The sequence below is a fragment of the Nannospalax galili genome, unplaced genomic scaffold, assembly GCF_000622305.1.
Source record: "Nannospalax galili isolate Female #2095 unplaced genomic scaffold, S.galili_v1.0 scaffold653, whole genome shotgun sequence".
NCBI lineage: Eukaryota > Metazoa > Chordata > Mammalia > Rodentia > Spalacidae > Nannospalax > Nannospalax galili.
Genome location: NW_008334077.1, coordinates 1,539,024 through 1,557,660, shown reverse-complemented (window position 1 = coordinate 1,557,660; position 18,637 = coordinate 1,539,024). Strand labels below are relative to the sequence as shown.

Below are 18,637 nucleotides of genomic sequence, written 5' to 3'. Positions count from 1 at the left end.
TCCACTCCCCAGTGGTCACCCCTAAACACACACCACACACACACACACACACACACACACACACACACACACACACACATGCACGCGCGCGCTTTCCTATATTGGCAATCTGGTCCCTTTTGCTGTTCCTCATGGCTCTGTCTGGGTCACTTCTGTGTTTGTCTCTGGACCCTGGCTCCCATCTCTGTCTTTTCTCTTCACATTTCTGTCTTGTATCCCTGGCGCCGGCCTCTGCCCCTCCATCTCTGTATTCATCTCTGTGCTGGGTTCTGCCACTCTGTTCTCACTTCCTGATCATCTTGGCACCCCCCCCCATCTGAGCAGCAACGTCCCATCCAGCCCTCTTTCACCAAGTCCCTCTGCCGTGAGTCCCACTGGAAGTGCCTCCTGCTCTCGCTTCTCATGTACGGCTGCCTGGGGGCAGTGGCCTGGTGCCACGTCACCACAGTGACCCGCCTCACCTTCAGCAGCGCCTACCAGGGCAACAGCCTCATGTACCATGACAGCCCCTGCTCCAACGGCTATGTCTACATTCCCCTGGCCTTCCTGCTCATGTTATATGCCGTCTACCTGGTGGAGTGTTGGCACTGCCAAGCCCGCCACGAGCTGCAGCACCGAGTGGATGTGAGCAGTGTACGGGAGCGCGTGGGCCGCATGCAGCAGGCCACACCCTGCATCTGGTGGAAGGCCATCAGCTATCATTATGTCCGTCGCACTCGTCAGGTCACCAGATACCGCAATGGAGACGCCTACACCACCACCCAGGTGAGAGGCTGGAGGGGATACAGGTTGTTCACCATCAGACTGTCCACCTCTCTTCCTATCTGTGAGAACACAAGGTAGCAGAGCGCTCCTGGGGACACTTACTAAATAGCAGCCATGAGTCAGGCATGGTGACACACACCTTTAATCCCAGGGCTTGAGAGGCAGAGGCAGGCACATCTCTGTGAGACCAAGGCCACCCTGATTTCCATACCAGGCCAGCTGTGGCTCCAGGGAGACCTTGTCTCAAAAACAAAACAAAACCACAAAACATAAAACAGTCAAAGCAGGGGCTGGAGAGATGGCTCGGCGGTTAAGAACACTTGGTTGTTCTGGCAGAAGACCCAGTTTTGAATCCCAGCACCCACATGGCAGCTAACAACTGTCCGTAATTCCAGTCCCAGGGGATCCAACAGCCTCTTCTGATCTCCGCAGGCATTGCACAACACGGGTGCACTTACTTACATGCAGGCAATACATGCATACACATAAAATAAAAATAATAAATAAATAAAAAAACAGTCAAAGCAGCCATGATACAGCAAACACTGACAGAGCCAGGCTCTAGTCTCTACAAATCCTAAATCATTTATTTAATCCCTACAACAAGCCTATGGAGTAGGCAGATCCCCATTTTACCAAGGAGGAAATGTGTGGAGTAGTTAAATAACTTGACCAAGGTGAAACAGTATATGGAGGAGATGGGACTCAAAGCCAAGCTGGTTTGACTTCAGAGTGGAGTCTTTTCAGTGCTTCATGACTGCAGATGACTTCATATGTTCACTATCATCTGCTCAGTGAGGTAACTACTACTGAGTACTGGTTCACAGCTAAGGAAACCTCAGCTCAGACTTGCCTGAGGTCTGTTGCTTCTAAGGTGGCAATACTAGACTCAAACCCAGGTCCCTCGATCTCAGTCTAAGACCCTCAGAGGAGGTGGACCTGGGGTGGAGTTTGCAGGGCAATCAGCACTTACAGGATTAGATCAGTTGGGGTACAAGGGAGGAGGAAGAAGAGGAGATGTCCCCAGGTGTAGTGACCTCTGTATCTGTATTGGAATAGGTAGACAAAAGCCTGGGGTTTGTGAGAAGCAAGGAAGCAGCTCAGTGACAAGTCACCAGAGACCAGGGATGGGGATGGATCCGCTCTTTAGCGATCTCTTTGGAGCACTTACTTGGGAGCACACTTGTAAAGGAGAAGATGGTGGGGAGGTTGTTGGTGTTAGTGAGGGGCAACATGGAACAGCACACGCACCGACAAATGGATCAGTAAAGCCAGGAGGGCAGCTCATGGCCAGGGCCTGACCCTAGAGAAAGGAACTCAATGGATGTACACTAGTGAGAAGAGATTTTAGTTCTATCCTTTTCTCTGACTCACTGCTTTAGGTAAGGGCCTTGGTTACTCCACAGATCAGGTGTTAAGATCCTGTCAGGCCCCAACCAGTACCTAACACTGGTGGGATAGGCTTAGGGATCAGCCAGGCAGCAAGAGGAGCAATTCGCGGTATCCACTCCTCGACACTCTAGCCTCCTCCTCGCGTGCTGCAGGTCTACCATGAACGTGTCAATACACACGTGGCGGAGGCCGAGTTCGACTACGCGCGCTGTGGCGTCCGAGACGTGTCCAAGGCGCTGGTGGGGCTGGAAGGCGCGCCGGCCACGCGGCTGCGCTTCACCAAGTGCTTCAGCTTCGCCAGCGTGGAGGCCGAGAACGCGTACCTGTGCCAGCGCGCACGCTTCTTCGCCGAGAACGAGGGCTTGGATGACTACATGGAAGCACGAGAGGGCATGCATCTGAAGAACGTGGACTTCCGCGAGTTCATGGTGGCCTTCCCCGACCCAGCCAGGCCACCCTGGTACGCCTGCTCATCGGCCTTCTGGGCGGCCGCACTGCTCACGCTGTCCTGGCCGTTGCGCGTGCTGTCCGAGTACCGCACGGCCTATGCGCACTACCACGTGGAGAAGCTCTTCGGTCTGGAGGGACCCGGCTCAGCGAGCAGCGTGGGCGGCGGCCTGAGTCCCAGCGACGAGCTGCTGCCCCCGCTCACGCATCGCCTGCCGCGGGTCAACACGGTGGACAGCACCGAACTCGAGTGGCACATCCGCTCTAACCAGCAGCTGGTACCCAGCTACTCCGAGGCGGTGCTCATGGACCTGGCCGGGCTGGGCGCGCGCTGCGGCGGGGCAGGGGCCGGTGGCTACGCGCCCACCTGTCGCTACGGCGGGGTGGGTGGTCCTGGCGCGGCCGGCTTGGCCCCGTATCGCCGCAGCTGCGAGCACTGCCAGCGCGCGGTCAGCAGCTCGTCCATCTTCTCGCGCAGCGCTCTGAGCATCTGCGCCAGTCCGCGGGCCGGCCCGGGCCCGGGTGGGGGTCCTGGCTGCGGTGGCAGCCGCTTCTCTCTCGGTCGCCTCTATGGCTCCCGACGCAGCTGCCTGTGGCGCAGCCGGAGTGGGAGCGTCAACGAGGCGAGCTGCCCCACGGAGCAGACGCGACTGTCCAGCCAGGCCAGCATGCGGGATGATGAGGACGAAGACGACGAGGAGGAGGAGGCCGGACCGCCGCCGCCCTACCAGGATGCCCTCTACTTCCCTGTCCTCATCGTCCACCGACAGGAGGGGTGTCTGGGCCACAGTCACCGGCCGCTGCACCGCCATGGCTCCTGTGTGGAGACCTCACTGTGACCTTCCGCCCTTGGAGGGGCTTGCGCCGTTCTCCTTCCTGCCCCTCGCTGCGTTGTGCTCCCTGCTTGTGGTAGCGGGAGGCAGGATGGTGACTGAGGTTGGGCAGGGTATTCTGGAAGGCAGGAGGCACTCAGACAGACCCCAGTGGGACTGAAACCCCCCACTTCCCTGTAGACCGAGAGACAGAGGGTGGTAGGGGGGATGTCAGCTCCTGAGAATCCCGCTCGCCAGGCAGAGGTGACTCTCTTCCAGTCCCCACCGAGTTCCTAAGGGGACATTTTACACACTCGAGATTTCCTGCCTAGTCTTTCCTCGGCCTTCTGACTGTTATTAGGCAACTGAGAGATGGGACCCGTCTTGGGCCTCTGCACCCAGGGAGCCATCCTGGCAGTGCTCCAAGTGTAGAGCTGTCAGGAAGGGCATTGGGGGCATCCTTTGCCTCGCCCCGCTTGGTCCTCTGTAGAGGAGGCTGGTGGTTAGGTATTCACAGTAAGGTTGGCCCCCAACCAGCTAATGAGTTCACTGAAGCTGGGGCCAGGTGGCCTCCCCAATTCTCCTCACACCGTGGAATATTCTGGCCTTTTGGCGCTGGTTGGAAAGCTTGGGGTTTCCTTCCAGCCACTCCCTCTACTGTTGTTTATTTCACTGAGCCCCAGGGGTTGGGTCCTGGAGGGACTGTTCACCACACCAATGACGTCACTCACCTTGGGGTTCACTGGCTCTAAAGAGCTGTTGCCAAGGTGCAGGAAGGAGTGGAGTTGTGGAGTACATGCCTCAGTCCTTTCTGGAAAAGACAGCCTCCTGTCAGCAGCCTCTTCCCCTGGGTTCTGGGTAGGTGCTTCCATTAAGGAGGCTAAAGTGCCATCCTAGAGGGCCTTCTTAAAGCTGGCCATGGTGGGTGACTAAGTGGACAAAGCTTGAGTCCCACCTGGGTGTCAGGAGGCAGGCAGGAGAAGGAAAAGAGGGTAGTGGTAGGGGGAGTGAAACCACCTCTCAAAGTGTGGGTGGGGGCAGCTTTTCCTCCCTCAGACGTTGGGGAAGGAGTATAATTATGTCCCTTACACATGCCTCTGTGGGGCTGAGTTGGTCACAAGCTCCAACTGCATAGATGCTCAATTCCAGTGGCAGGAGTTCTTGAAGTCTTGCCAGACTCTTCCATTTCCCCCTACCCTGTGAGTTTTTAAAGCTCTGCATCCCAGGGTCTTCAGAAGGGTGTCATGCCACCGCCCACCCAAGGGCACTGCCCCCCCCTCTGATCTCCCAAAGCCTTGACACTGACTTTTCTCCCTCCTCCAACTCACCCACCGAGCTTCAGTGTGCATGTCTGTGTTTAGCCCCTTGCTCCCTCCCAGCTGCCCTGGCTAAAGTTTTTCCAGCAGATTTAGTGCCCAGGGACTGGACTCACATCCTTCCAGCACTGCTTCCCAAGCCTTGAGCTTTGCCTCAGCCATCAGAACTCTGCTTTCACGGTCTCCCTTCTTCCTCCTGGCCCAATCAGGCCTGCACCAGCCACTGGGCGTGGCCCCCACCTATGCAACACCGCCCCTGGTTCCCCTTCCCTTCTTCCCAGTGGGATGTGGGAAGCCTAAATTGTGGGGAATGCCAGGCTCAAATGGGGGTTGAGCTTCCTAACCATGTAGGGAGTGGCTGAGTGAGGAGGGAGGGGTGTCAGACGAGGAGAGGTTTGGGCAGAAGGGACCAGCACAGCTGCCCAGCAGGTTTTCCCAGGTGGCAGTGCCCACTGGCCTGCTAGCACTGAACCCACCAAGACCCTGAGTCTGAGCTCTTGGGGTCCTTGGTTGTTGGAGCACCCTGGAGTGGACATCTGTTGAGGTACAGGTGGTGGGTGAGCTGTGGCTTCAGGCCCCAGTTCTTGGCCAGCTGGCACCTGGATGTCCTGTTCTCAGTTTAGGGGCAGCCTGGCTGCCTCACAGCTCCAGAGAAGGAAGAATTTGGCTGTTTCTCCTTCATGCCAGGACCTGAGGCAGAGCTTGGACTTGGAGGAGAGGGAGGGGAAGCCCTGTTATTTTCCCTGACCATTTCTGCCTAGGTCTTCTCACATTGACAGCCTCACTTCCACACACTTACAGACTTAGAGAGAAAACAATTCTTTGATCTCTTTTCTTGGTAGCTTTATTGATTGCCAGGGAAAATGAAAACCAGAAAATTAATTAATCTCTAAAATTAAACTTTACACTGAATGTTCTTGTTTCTCTAATTAGAACCTCTGCTAGCAGCTGTGACTACACACACACACACACACACACACACACCCTCACACCTACATGTTTGCACTCTGGAACTGTCAGAGGGTGTCAGGCACAGATGACTCTAGGTTGCCTGGACAGGTACACATAAACAGTCACTCTCAAGCCCCCTCTGGTGCTCTGCTCAGCGCCTGCTTGTTGTCAGGAGTCCCTGGAGACCAGGCCCTCCTGGATGCAGTCAAAGCCAGTGACTCACCCTTTGGGAATGTGGATCTAGGGACTCAGGAGAGTGGAGAAATAAAGGGCTTGGCGTGAATTCACTGGTCAGGTCTACTCAGGACTCCATAAGCTGATGTGATTCCTATGGGTATAGCCCCAGGTTGGGCAGTCACAGAGTGACAGGAACTCATGGAGGGTACCTAGAAGACTCCATATGTCTTGAGGGTAAGGGCTTGTGGGGTAGGCTGGGCCTGGCTGGGAAGAAGATAGGTCTCTTGTCATTTGGGTGCATCACACTGTGGCCTTTTTGTCGTGGAATTTCAAGCGCAAAGACTGTACAAATCAAACTGGTGGATAATAAAAGTTGTGGATGACTCACTAACTTCCCTCCTTAGAATGGCACTTTTTCCCCACTCTGGATGCCAGGGGTGGTGGCATAAATATCCGGCCCCCCAACACTGAATCTGAGCCCCTCTGTCACCTGTTGTTCCCTTTCCAGCTTGAGGGTTGGGAATTAGGAGATAGTGTGGTCTGCAGAACCGGATCACACAAGGACCATGACTGGCAGGTGATGAGGATGACAGAGATGGGCATGGAGCTCTGCTGTGTGTGTATGTTGGTGGAGGGCAATGGAAAGAGACTGAGATTGAAGGTCAAAGGTCTGTTTAGTGGAGAGAGAAATGTTGGGGGTGAGTCAGAGGTGAATGGCCCTCATAGAGAGCCTGGGCAGGGTTAGTCCCTTCAGAATCCTCTTCATCTTCCCTATTCCTGGGAGCTTATAATTTGTAGGGGTCTAGCAATATCTCTTTTAAAGATCTAGCAGTTAGCTCTCTATATCCTTTCCCAGGCCCCCTTATCTGCCTCACATTTTCATGCATACAACCCTCATCACTCATTCTGAGGAGATGGATGGTCTTCCTATCCCCCTTCCTCAGAACCAGTGACACATCAGGCAGCAAACTGATTATACAGCAAGGGTGTTAAATGAGGGTGTGGCTGTGGCAGTGACTCTACCAGGTCACTGCTCTAGCCCTGTCCCCCATCTTATCCCACAGAATTCTCAGCACAGTTGGCAGTGATGGGTGACATGAAGTGGCCAGGATTCAGGGTGCGCTGGCGGGCAGCCTCTCGGTTGGCATGCAGAGCCTGGCCAATGAGATACTCACTCTCCTGAGACACATCTGACAGGCGCAAATCAAACTCCAGAATGGTTTTGTTGTCTGACATGCCTTCCAGAAGCTGCTTCCCACCATCCTAGGGAGGGGTAAGATGGAGGGGTTATTTCCCACCACTTCCAGGATCATGTGCACACAGTTTCATACAGATGGGACAAAGACACACTTTTTACAAAGTCACACTTAACCTATCTGTGCAGGACATGGACAAGTTCTACTCCACTTGAAAAATGGTGGTCAAAAACCACTAAGGTGGTATTTCAAACCCAGTGGTTTGAAACCATGGATTCCTGGAGGTAATTTGATTCCTGTTTCCTTCCTGGGACATGACACAAGTCTGTCTAGTGAGATGTGAGGGGAAATTTGGAAAGGGATGAAAACAAAAAGAGAAGTGGCACTGGGTGTGGTGCACGTGCCTGTATTCCCAGCAGCTGGGAGGTGGAGGCAGGAACATCAGAAGTTCAAGGTCACATAGTGAGTTCAAGACCAGCTTGGGCTACCCTTGGGCGAGGTGGTGCACACCTTTAATCCTAGCACTTGGGAGGCAGAGGCAGGTGGACCTCTGTGAGTTCAAGGCCAGCCTGGTCTACGTAGTGAGTTCCAGGACAGCTGGAGCTACAGGGAGACACTGTCTCAAAAAAAAAGCCTTTAACACCCCCCCACTGCTAAAAAAATCAGGGCTATAAGAGCATTTGCTGCTCTTGCAGAGTTCTCATCTTTGGTTCCTGGCACTGACATGGTGGCTCACAATTACCTGTAATTCCAGTTCCAGGGAATCTGATGTCTTCCTCTGGTTTCTACAGACATCTGGCACATACACAGTGTACATATATACATTCAAGCACTCACATATACTCATACATATAAGAATAAATCTGGGGCTCAGATTTGGCTCAACTGAGTTGGCTCAGTGGTTAAGAGCATTTACTGCTGTTGCAGAGGACTGAGGTTTGACTCCCAGCACCCATATCAGGCAGTTCACAACTACCTTAAATCAAGCTCCAGGGACCCTGATGCCCTTTACTGGTCTCTTGGGGCACCCACACAGATGGTATACATTCACACATACACAAATAAATAAAGAAACAGTGTTTCAGTATTCTCCCTTTACTCCTATGGAAACGGCATAGCACATAGTGTGTGTGTGTGTGTGTGTGTGAGAGAGAGAGAGAGAGAGACAGAGACAGAGACAGAGACAGAGACAGAAAAAGAGGGAGAAAAAGAGAGGAAGAAAAAGAAGAGGGAGAGGGAGAAAGAGAGAGCGAGCGAGCGAGCGAGCAAGAGAGAGGCTATTCTCTTGATGGGTTGACTGTTCAGAGGCCAAACAAGTACACAGGGCCTCCCTCTTCACATTTCCATCTGTTTCAGGGTTGGGTGGGTGGGCCAGATCCAAAGTGAAACAATTCCAGGTTGTAAAGTCAATTTAATGGGTCAAAGAAGAGGGAGAGGGAGAAAGAGAGAGCGAGCGAGCGAGCGAGCAAGAGAGAGGCTATTCTCTTGATGGGTTGACTGTTCAGAGGCCAAACAAGTACACAGGGCCTCCCTCTTCACATTTCCATCTGTTTCAGGGTTGGGTGGGTGGGCCAGATCCAAAGTGAAACAATTCCAGGTTGTAAAGTCAATTTAATGGGTCACAGAGGCTTATTTATTTATTTATTTATTTTTTATTTATTTATTTATTTGGTCTTTTTGAGGCAGGGTCTCCCTGTAGCCCCAGCTATCCTGGAACTCATTATCTCCCAAGTGCCGGGATTAAAGGCGTGTGCCACCATGCCCGGCCGGCATTTTTATTTTTAAAATATTTTATTGTTTTTACTTTCTGTGTATGAGTGTTTTGCCTACGTGTATATAAATGCACTCATGTCATGCAATGCCTGCTGAGGCCAGAAGAGGGAGTTGGATCCCCTGGAACTGGAGTTAGGGATGGTTGTTAGCCACCATATGCATGCTAGAAATTGAACCCAGGTCCTCTGAAAGAGTGTCAGTGCTCTTAACCACTGAGCCATGTCTCCAGTCTCACAGAAGCATTTTTTAAAACATGAAATATTGGGAGGCAGAGGCAGGTGGATCTCTGTGAGATCAAAGCCAGCCTGGTCTACATAGCAAGTTCCAGGCCAGCTGGGGCTACAAGGAGACCGTGTCTCAAAAAGACCAAAAAACCTCAAAAACAAAAAACAAACAAAAAACATGAAATAAAATAGAACCTAAGGAAAATGTGAACACAAGTCACAAGCAGTAAGAGGGAAGTGGTTTCTCCCCCTCCTGTGTGTGTGTGTGTGTGTGTGTGTGTGTGTGCGGGTGTGCATGGATGTTTAGTGTACCTGTGTGTTTCAAGTGCTCATGTAACTTGCAGTTCTTCCTCCATATCTCAGTCAGGAAAGCTGAGAAGTGTCTGTCTGTTAGAAAGTGCTCAGCTGGGCTCCCTACTTGCTGCCCCAAACTCCCCAAAACCCTCAAGCAAGGTATGGCAGTATACCCTGTAATCCCAGTATGTGGCATGTAGAGACAGGAGGATCAGGAGTTCGAGGTCATCCTCAACTACATAGTAAGTTTGAGGTCAGCTTAGGCTACATAAGACCTTGTCTCAAAACAAACCTCACTTTTCCTCCCAATAACTGTAAGGATTAAAGGAAAAAGAGGGGCTAGAGCAATGGCTCAGTGGTTAAAGCCCTTGCCACGTAAGCATAAACACGAGTTTGGATCCCCAGAACCCAGAAACAGGCTGAATGGGCATGGACCTGTAACTCAGGAGGAGACAGATTTGCAGAGCAAGCTAGCTAGAAAGACTAGCCATATTGGTGAGCTCTGGGTTTGACTGAGAGACCCTGCCTCAAAGAATAAAGGGTAAGAGCCATTGAGGATGATTCCCAACATCAACCTTGGGTTTCCATGTGCATGCACACACACATACATCCCTGTACACAAAAAATGTGTACACATATACACAACACATGTGCACGTGTGCGCATGCACACACACGAAAATAGAAAAAAATTAACGAAAAAGGAAGGACATTGGGGCACACACATTAGCAGGACTGTATGCATTCTGCATGCAGCATGCAACACACACAGTCTCTCCTAAAGCATTCCTGCCCTGGCCTATGACAATTGCACTCCATCCCATGCCCATCTGCCCCCAAAGCCATGGCTCACCAGCCCGATGTGGTTGCAGGACAGGTTGAGGCTGATGAGCGTGGTGTTGATAGCAAACACCTGGGAGAGCAGTGTGGCTGTGGGTTCAGATAGTTCATTGCCACCAAGGTGCAGTGTGGTGAGGCACTTGTTGGTCTGCAAGGCATAGGCAATTGCCTGGCCCCCCTCATTCTCGATGCAGTTGAGGTGGAGGTTGAGGGAAACGAGGTTGGTGTTGTGTGCCAGGGCATGACCCAGCGACTGTGCACCCGGTGCCCGCACTTGATTGTTGGCCAGGTTGAGCACCCGCAGGCGACTGTGGCGCATCAGTTTGGCGGCAGCTCGTGCGCCACGGTCTCCAATGAGGTTGTGGGACAGGTCCAGCTCCTCCAGGGCTGGGTGGTCCAGCAGGCTACGGATTAGGATGCGGGCCTTGTCATCATCCACCTTGCTTCGGGTCAGCCTGAAGATCTGTGGGCAAATATAGTTATTTCTAACAGCACTTTCCAGTCAGGGATGGTCGGCCTGCCTGCCTGACTGCCTTGTGCTGGTGGAGAACATACTCACAAGATGGCCCGAGGCTCTGCACACCTGGTTGTTGGCAACCTGGCTGGCTCCTGGGGTGGGGAACAGGCCTACCCAGTGGTGTAGAATTAGTGGCAGGTGGTGGTGGGGCTTTTATCATGTCTCCTCCAGTCATTGTTTTCTGCATGTCTGTGGCCATGGTAGAAAATCACCTGATGTCACTGGCTGATATTACTGAACCTTCCAGTGCTGTGAGCCAATCCAACTGCATTTCTCTGGAACAAACTCATAATTTGCAATGATTTCAACCTTTTCAGCCTCCTCACACTTTGGGGACCTCCTTACAGAGCCTTGCTTTTCCCATCTTCCTGGCCACAGAATGGGACTCCCTTATTTTTCTGATAACAACACAGACCCATGCGGCTACCCACCACATCCCCTCTTCCTCTGCCCAGGCCCAACTGCCTTGGCTCAGTTCTAGGCCCCAGAAAGAGTTGTCCCTGTCCCACAAGCTTCTCTCCTGTATGTACCTGATGCCTCTCTTGCCAGCAGGTCTGGGTTGAGAAACCAGCAATTGCTCTTCTAATTTCTTCAGAAAATGAAGTCTTTAATTATCCCAGCTCTGCTCCCTGTTTCCAAGTCAAGTTCTTGACAAAGCTGATCACAGCCTCCTTCTTCCTCACCACCCACTCTCTCCATCTCCACAGCTGCCAGCCTCTGCTCCTGGCACTGCACTGAAGTGCTCCTGTCCCTGGGACCTCCAAAGTTGCTAAGCTATCCTAGGCTCCATCCTACCCCATGGCTCACTCCATCAACTTGAAACACACCCCTGTCTGGTTCTGTAACATAATGCCATGTCTCCTTTTCCTCCTCCCTCACTTTCCTGGCAAGCTCCTCTTCCTCCCCCAGCATCATGTCAGGTCTCCCTTTTGCTTTTCCTTCTAAGACTCCATCCAAATAAATACAAGGCCGCACTCTTGAAGGCAGATTTCAAAGTTCAACTCAGACATCTCCTCCCAGCATCAGACTCTACCCAGTTAACAAGATGACCTGCACTCCAGGTCACCTCAAACTGGAACTTACACTCTTCCCTTCAACATGGCCCTGCTCCTATATTCCACGTCTACCAATGCCGCCTATAGCATCTGGTCTCATGAGCTGGGGCCTTGACACCTCCTGTCTCCTCCTTTCTGTCCTCATCTTCCTTACGTCAGAGAGGCAAAACTATCTGGCTACCTACTCCTCAGTTCTCTCATCTTGGCAAATACGGCTGTAGTTCCAAGCACCATGCATCCTTTCATTTTTCCTTTTTTGTCAGAGATCTTTCTTTTCTGCATGTTTGTGGCCATGCAACTGACATGGTAGAAAAAAAATCACCTGATGTCACTGACTGGTGTTACTGGATCTCTCTTCTGGTTAGCTTTTTTTTTTCCCTGAAAGATTTAATTAATTATTAATTAGTTAATGTTGAAATTGTATGTGTATTTTACTTTGAAAGTGTATGTGTATGAGTGTTTTTCTTACATGTATGTGTGCCTGGGGAGTACTCTTAACCACTAAGCCATCTCTCTAAGCTCCCTTTCCTGTTAGTTTTCACTGTCAACTTGACATAGCCTAGAGTCATCTGAGAGGAGAGCCTCAGTTGAGGAACTGTCCAGATCAGATTGGCCTTTGGGCATGTCTATGGGGCATTGTCTTGCTTGTTAAATGAAGTGGGAAGCTAGCTGAGAATAAGCTAGCCTTGCAGCTACCAAACAGCACTCTCCAAGGATCTGCTGTACTTCTTTGGCTGTGAAGTGAATTCCTTGGTTGGAAGTAATACTGTGTGGACTAGGAAGTAAATCTGCCTTTGAGTTCCTGCCCTGAGTTTCCTCAATGACGGACCTAGAATTGTAAGCCAAATAAGTTCTTTTCTCCTCTAAGCTGCTTTTGGTCAGTGTTTTATCACAGCAACAGAAATGAAACTGGAACAGTCTCACATAGCCCAGGATGGCCTTGAATTTTCTATGTAGCCAAGGATGACCAACTTCTGATCTTCCTGCCTCCACTTCCCCAGTGCTTTGATCATATGTGTGCAGCACACCTGGTTTAGAAGGCACTGGGGATTGAACTCTTCTCTATTTTTAAAAACTTACTTTTTTTTTTTTGGACTTTTTGAGACAGGGTCTCCCTGTAGCCCCAACTGTCCTGGAACTATGTGGGCCCGTCTGGCCTCAAACTTGCAAAGATCAGCCTGCCTCTGCCTTCTAAGTGCTGGGATTAAAGGCATGCACCACCACGCCCGGCTAAAAATTTACTTATTTTTATTTTTAACCATGTGTATGCACATATATCTGTGTGTTGGTATGTGGGAGACCAGAAGCTGTCAGATCCCCCTCGAACTTGAGTTACTGGTGGTTGTGAACCACCAGATGTGTGTGCTGGGAACTGAACTCAGGTCCTCTGCAAGAGCAATATGTGCTTTTAACTGTTGGGCCATTTCTCCAGCCCCCTCTTTCTTTGTTTCTTGAGACAAGGTTTCCTGTATCTTAGGCTTGTCTCAAATTCACCTTGTAGCCAAGGATGACCTTGATTTTTAAAAATTATGAATTGAATTTTTTTTTGTCTTTTTGAAGCAGGGTCTCCCTGTAGCCCCAGATGTCCTGGAACTTACTATGTAGACCAGGCTTGCCTTGAACTCACAGAGATCTGCCTGCCTCTGCCTCCCAAATGCTGGCACTACAGGCGTGTGCCACCACGCCTAGCTTGAATTGAATTATTTTGAATACTTTAAATTATCTTTTTTGTTTCTTACAAATATTTTATTTAACTTTATGTGTATGAGTGTTTTGCCTGAATGTATGTAAGTGCACCTGTGTTGTGCAATGCCTGCAGAGGCCAGAAGAGGGAGTCGAATCCCCTGGAACTGGAGTTAAGGATGGTTGTTAGACACCATATGGGTACTGGGAACTGAACCCAAGTCCTCTAGGAGAGCAGCCAGTGTTCTTAACCACTGAGCCATCTCTTCAGCCCTTGACCTTGAATTTTGATCCTTCTGTCTCTATCTCCTGAGTGCTGGGATTACAAATGGGCAACACTATACTCAGTTTACATGGTACTGGTATTACCCATCACACTGGTTACATCTAAATTTCAGATAAACAGTATGTCTCATGTAATATTTGGGCCATACATCTAAAAATTGTGTTATTTATCTGAAATTCAAATGTAACTGGACGTCCTGTGTTTCTATTTGTGAACCTGGCAGCCGTAGCCTAGCTGCAATTTTACATTTATATCATTGCTCATTAGTGCCTTTCATTCCACTAGACTGCTTGCTACATGGGGCATAAATGAGCATAATTTTGCTCTTTGCAGCATCTTCAGCACCTGGGACAGGGCCTGGCACTCTATCTGTTGCCTGACTACATAGCTGATGAACTGAGGACACAGTGCCTGGTTCTGTATTTACAGAACTCAGTAGCTTGGTGCTGCGGGGGGGGGCATTGAAATGCTCAGTCTGGGGCTGAGCTGGGAGTCTGAGCCCATGTTTATTTAGGGGTTCAATTCCCATCCCCCGAAAATAAAATAAAAACATTGGGGGCTGTGGATGTGGCTTGGATGGTGGAGTGCTTCTCTCACACGTGCAAAGCTACCTCCAGCTACTGCAGCCATGGCTTCCTGCCATGATGGAGTGCACCCTACAACTGTACGATGGACTGCACCTTAGAGCTGTAAGCCAAATGGATCCTACCTTCCTTAAGTCGCTTTTTTTTCTGATATTAAGATTTTAATAATCTTTATATTATAATAAACTTTATTATAACCACATTTACTTGTTTAAAATTTAGTTTTTTGATTTCTTTTACAATTTACTTACATTTTCTGACATTATTCTCATCCATTCTCATTCTGGAACAGTTTGTCCTAGGCCCAGAACTAATATACTTTCTTTTTGTTTTCTTTTTTTTTTTTAAACTCTTTCTTCTTCTTTTTTAAATGGGGCTTTTGACTACTGTAAAATTCCCCCCTCTGAAGAGGTAACCCTAAAATCTTTTAAGGGTTAGATAAAAGCTCCCAAATACTTTTGACATTTTTGGCCTTGGAACAGAGTATGTTACTAACAGACCAAAGGACACTTTGACTTTTAGCCAAGAAACTGGCTACTTTTGGGTTTTTTTTTTTTTTACCCTAACTGCCTAGGCAATTCCTACCTCCTATTTTTATCACACCATCCTCTGAAGGGGTTACCTAAATTGCCAATTAGGGAATAGGAACGCCGACATATCTAGCTTCTTCCATGCTGAACAGGGACGTAGGGTGAGGCAATTGGAGTACCCTTCAGTGGGTCTATCTAAAAGACTCCCAAATCGCATAACTTTTGTCTCTAAGGGGAGAAGAAAGCCACTGAATCATGAATGGGAGATGTGAAGGAGAAGTAAAGGCAGGAGTAATTAGCATTACAAGTTCTAGCCAGAGAACTAGAAAAAAGTCAGAACAGGGCACTTTTCAAATGTTCATATGAGAGTCCATTGGAGCTTCTTGACAAGGGCTTCCAAAAGCATCCCTCTATTGGGTTCTTCCTCATTTTCTTTTGTCTTCCAAGGTGGGACTAGTTGGCTGGGAAGAGTGACTGGATACTCAGGTGAGGGTCCAGTGACCCTGCTTGGAGCTCCTTTAATGAATGAGCCACAACTGTCAACAAGCCCAATTGTGACCATGTTTAGTGATCACGCTCAGCCAAAGTTGTGATGATGGTAGTTATTTCATGCATAGGGGATTGCTGTATAGCATCATCTTATCAAAAGGACCTGGATTTAAAGGTTTTGGTGCTAGGAGCCACATATGAGGGAGAACATACATCGTTTATTTTTCTGAGTCTGTTACTTCACTTAGTATAACATTTTCTAGATCCATCCATTTACCTGCAGATTTCATTATGTCATCTTTCTTTACTGCTGAATAGAATTCCATTGTGTAAATATATCACATTTTTGTTAACCACTCGTCAGTTGAGGGGCCCTTAGGTTGCTTCCATCTCTTAGCTATTGTGAAAAGAGCAGCAACAAACATGGTTGTACAAGTGTCTCTACAATAGGATGGGTCCATTGGGTATATGCTAAGGAGTGGTATAACTGGGTCATATGGTAGGTTCACTTTCAGTTTTGTAAGAGTTCTCCACGCTGTTTTCCATAGAGGCTGCATGAATTTGCAATCCCACGAGCAGTGAATGAGCGTTCCCCTTTCTCCACATCCTCGCCAGCATTTGGTTTCATTTGTTCCCTTGAGTCTAGCCAGTCTGACTGGGGTAAAGTGATAACCTTAGGGTGGTTTTATTTTGCATTTCCCTAATTATTAACAATGTTGAACATTTTTTGATATGTTTCTTAGCCATCTTTATTTCTTCCTTTGAGAACTCTCTGTTTAGATATTTAGCCCATCTTTTAATTGAGTCATTTGAGGTCCCACTTATTGATTGCTGACCTTATTTCCTGACCTTATTTCCTTCTGTCGATTTAGAAAATCCTTTCCTACACCTATATCCTGTAAGTTACTGCCAATATTTTCTTCTAAAAGTTTCAGGGTTTCCAGTTTCACATTGAGGTCTTTGATCCATTTGGAGTTGACTTTTGTGCAAGGCGAAAGATAAAGATCTAGTTTCATGAGTCTACAGGTGGAGATCCAGTTTTGCCAGCACCATTTGTTGAAGATGCTATTTTTCTTCCATTGTGTGTTCTTGGTGCCTTTGTCAAATATCAGGTGGCTGAAATTGCATGTACTCAGGTTTGGATCTTCAATGATGTTCCATTGATCTATGTGTCTGTTTTTGTGCTAGTACCATGCTGTTTTTATGACTATGGCTCTGTAGTATACTTTGAGATCTGGTATAGTAATCCCCCAGCATTGCTCTTTGTGCTCAGGGTTGCATTGCTATCCAGGGTCTTTTGTGCCTCCATATGAATTTAAGGATGCATTTTCTAATTCTGTGAAGTATGTCACAGGGATTTTGATTGGGATTGCATTGAATCTATATATTGCTTTTGGTAGGATGGTCATTTTAACAATATTAATTCTTCCAATCCATGAACATGGGAGGTTCTTCCATCTCCTGGTGTCTTCCTCAATCTCTTTAATGATTTAAAAATTTCATTGTAGAGATCTTTGGTGTCTTTCATCAGATTTATTCCAAGACATTTTAATTTTTTTTGCAGCAATTGTGAATGGGAGCATTCCCCTATATTCTTTCTCCAATTGCTTGTTATTGGTATATAGAAAGGCTACTGATTTTTGTAGATTTATTTTATAACCTGCTGCTATACTGAAAGTTTTGATCAGTTCTAGAAGTTGTCTGGTGGAACTTTTGGGATCTCTTAGGTATAGTATCATCTGCAAAAAGTGATAGTTTGACTTCTTCTTTTCCATTTATTACTCCTTTAATTTCCTTCTCCTGTCTTTTTGAGCCCATTTATGTGATTTGTTTGTGTGTGTGGTTTCCTCACACACCAAGTGAGTCTTCAGCAGATACCAGCTGGTATCCTGTAATCCAGTTCTGACTCTGTCTCCTGGAGGGAGCGTCAGAACACACAGGTGGAATATTTGGTCCCAAGAGACGGCCCCCTCTGCTGATGCCAATCACAAGACTCGAGTGGTTTTACTGGTGCTTCTGACTAGCTATAAAGAGATTTGATGTGATTTGATTACTTTGCTGGAGGAAGTTCACAGAGCTCAGGAAACACATTTAGCCATGTGTTATAAAGATGTCACACAGGTGAACAGGCAGGCAGAAGAGATGTACAGGGCCAGGTATAAGGAAGGGACAGAACCTCCTTGCCCACTCGGAGTGGGCTACTTTCCAGGCAACTCCTGGTGCTCAGTCAACCAAAGTTCTTCTGAACTTAAACACTATCCTGTCTGGACCCCTCCTCCCCGTGTACACAACAGTCGGTCCTCTCTCTCCAAAGATCCAGAGGGCCAGAGGCAGAAACCAAATACACATCTCTGTCTTTTTTATGGTATTTTGAGACAGGGTCTCCCTGTAGCTCCAGCAGGCCTAGAACTCTCGGTGTAGATCAGGTTGGTCTCAATCTCACAGAGACCCTCCTGCCTGTGCCTCCCAAGTGCTGGGGTTAAAGGTGTGCACCACCACACCCAGCTTCATCTCTGATTTTTTGTTCTTTCTTTTGGTTAACTGGGCTAAGGGTCTGTTTATCTTATTTAGCTTTTCCAAGAACCAACTCTTAGATTCGTTGATTCTTTGTATTGTTTTCTTTGTTTCTATTTCATTAATTTCTGCCCTGAGTTTTGTTATTTCTTCTGGTCCTTCTTAGGACCACTTTCAGCATGTCCCAGAGATTTTGTTGTGTTGTATTGTCCTTTTGTTTTAATTCCAGGAATACTTTTAATTCCAGGAATTCTTTTATTTCTTTCTTAATTTCTCCTTTGACCCACTCATTGTTTAGGAGTGTGTTGTTCAATCACCATGAGTTTGTATAGTGACTAGAGCTTCGTCCAGTGTTGCTTTTGAGCCTTATTGCTTTGTGGTTCAATAGAATGCATGGAATTATTTCAATATTTTTCTATTTGTTGAGGTTTGTTTTGTGGCCCAGTATGTGGTCAGTTTTTGAAAAAGCTCCATGGGGTGCTGAGTAGAAAGTGTATTCTTTGGTTCTTGTGTGGAATATTCAAAAGATGTCTGTTATATCCATTTGATGTATGGTGTCATTTAATTCAGCCATCTCTCTGTTTATTCTTTGTCCAGTTGACCTGTCTAATGGAGACAGTGTGGTATTGAAGTCCCCTACTATTATTGAGTTGGGGTTCATCTGTGTCTTATTGTCCTGTAGTGTTGTTTTATGAATTTGGGTGCATATGTTAAGGATTGTAATGTCTTCTTGGTTAACTGTTCCTTTGATCAGAATGAAGTGACCCTCCTTATCTCTTCTGATTAGTTTTAC

At 48.3% G+C, this 18,637-nt stretch overlaps 2 protein-coding genes across 2 annotated transcripts in view; one reads left to right on the top strand and one right to left on the bottom strand.

Annotated features, from left to right (window-relative positions):
- Tmem151b (transmembrane protein 151B) overlaps nucleotides 1–3,460 on the top strand; it is a 5,508-nt gene extending 2,048 nt beyond the window's left edge. The window contains exons 2-3 of the mRNA XM_008829033.3: nucleotides 325–765; nucleotides 2,310–3,460. Of these exons, the coding sequence (XP_008827255.1) occupies nucleotides 325–765; nucleotides 2,310–3,443 (1,575 nt within the window). The 3' untranslated portion in view covers nucleotides 3,444–3,460. The remainder of the gene's footprint in view (nucleotides 1–324; nucleotides 766–2,309) is intronic.
- A 3,447-nt stretch (nucleotides 3,461–6,907) lies between these two features.
- Nucleotides 6,908–18,637, bottom strand: part of Tcte1 (t-complex-associated-testis-expressed 1) — an 18,560-nt gene continuing 6,830 nt past the window's right edge. The window contains exons 3-4 of the mRNA XM_008829035.1: nucleotides 10,200–10,649; nucleotides 6,908–7,123 (exon numbers count right to left, since the gene is read on the bottom strand). Coding sequence (XP_008827257.1) covers nucleotides 6,914–7,123; nucleotides 10,200–10,649 — 660 coding nt within the window. The 3' untranslated portion in view covers nucleotides 6,908–6,913. The remainder of the gene's footprint in view (nucleotides 7,124–10,199; nucleotides 10,650–18,637) is intronic.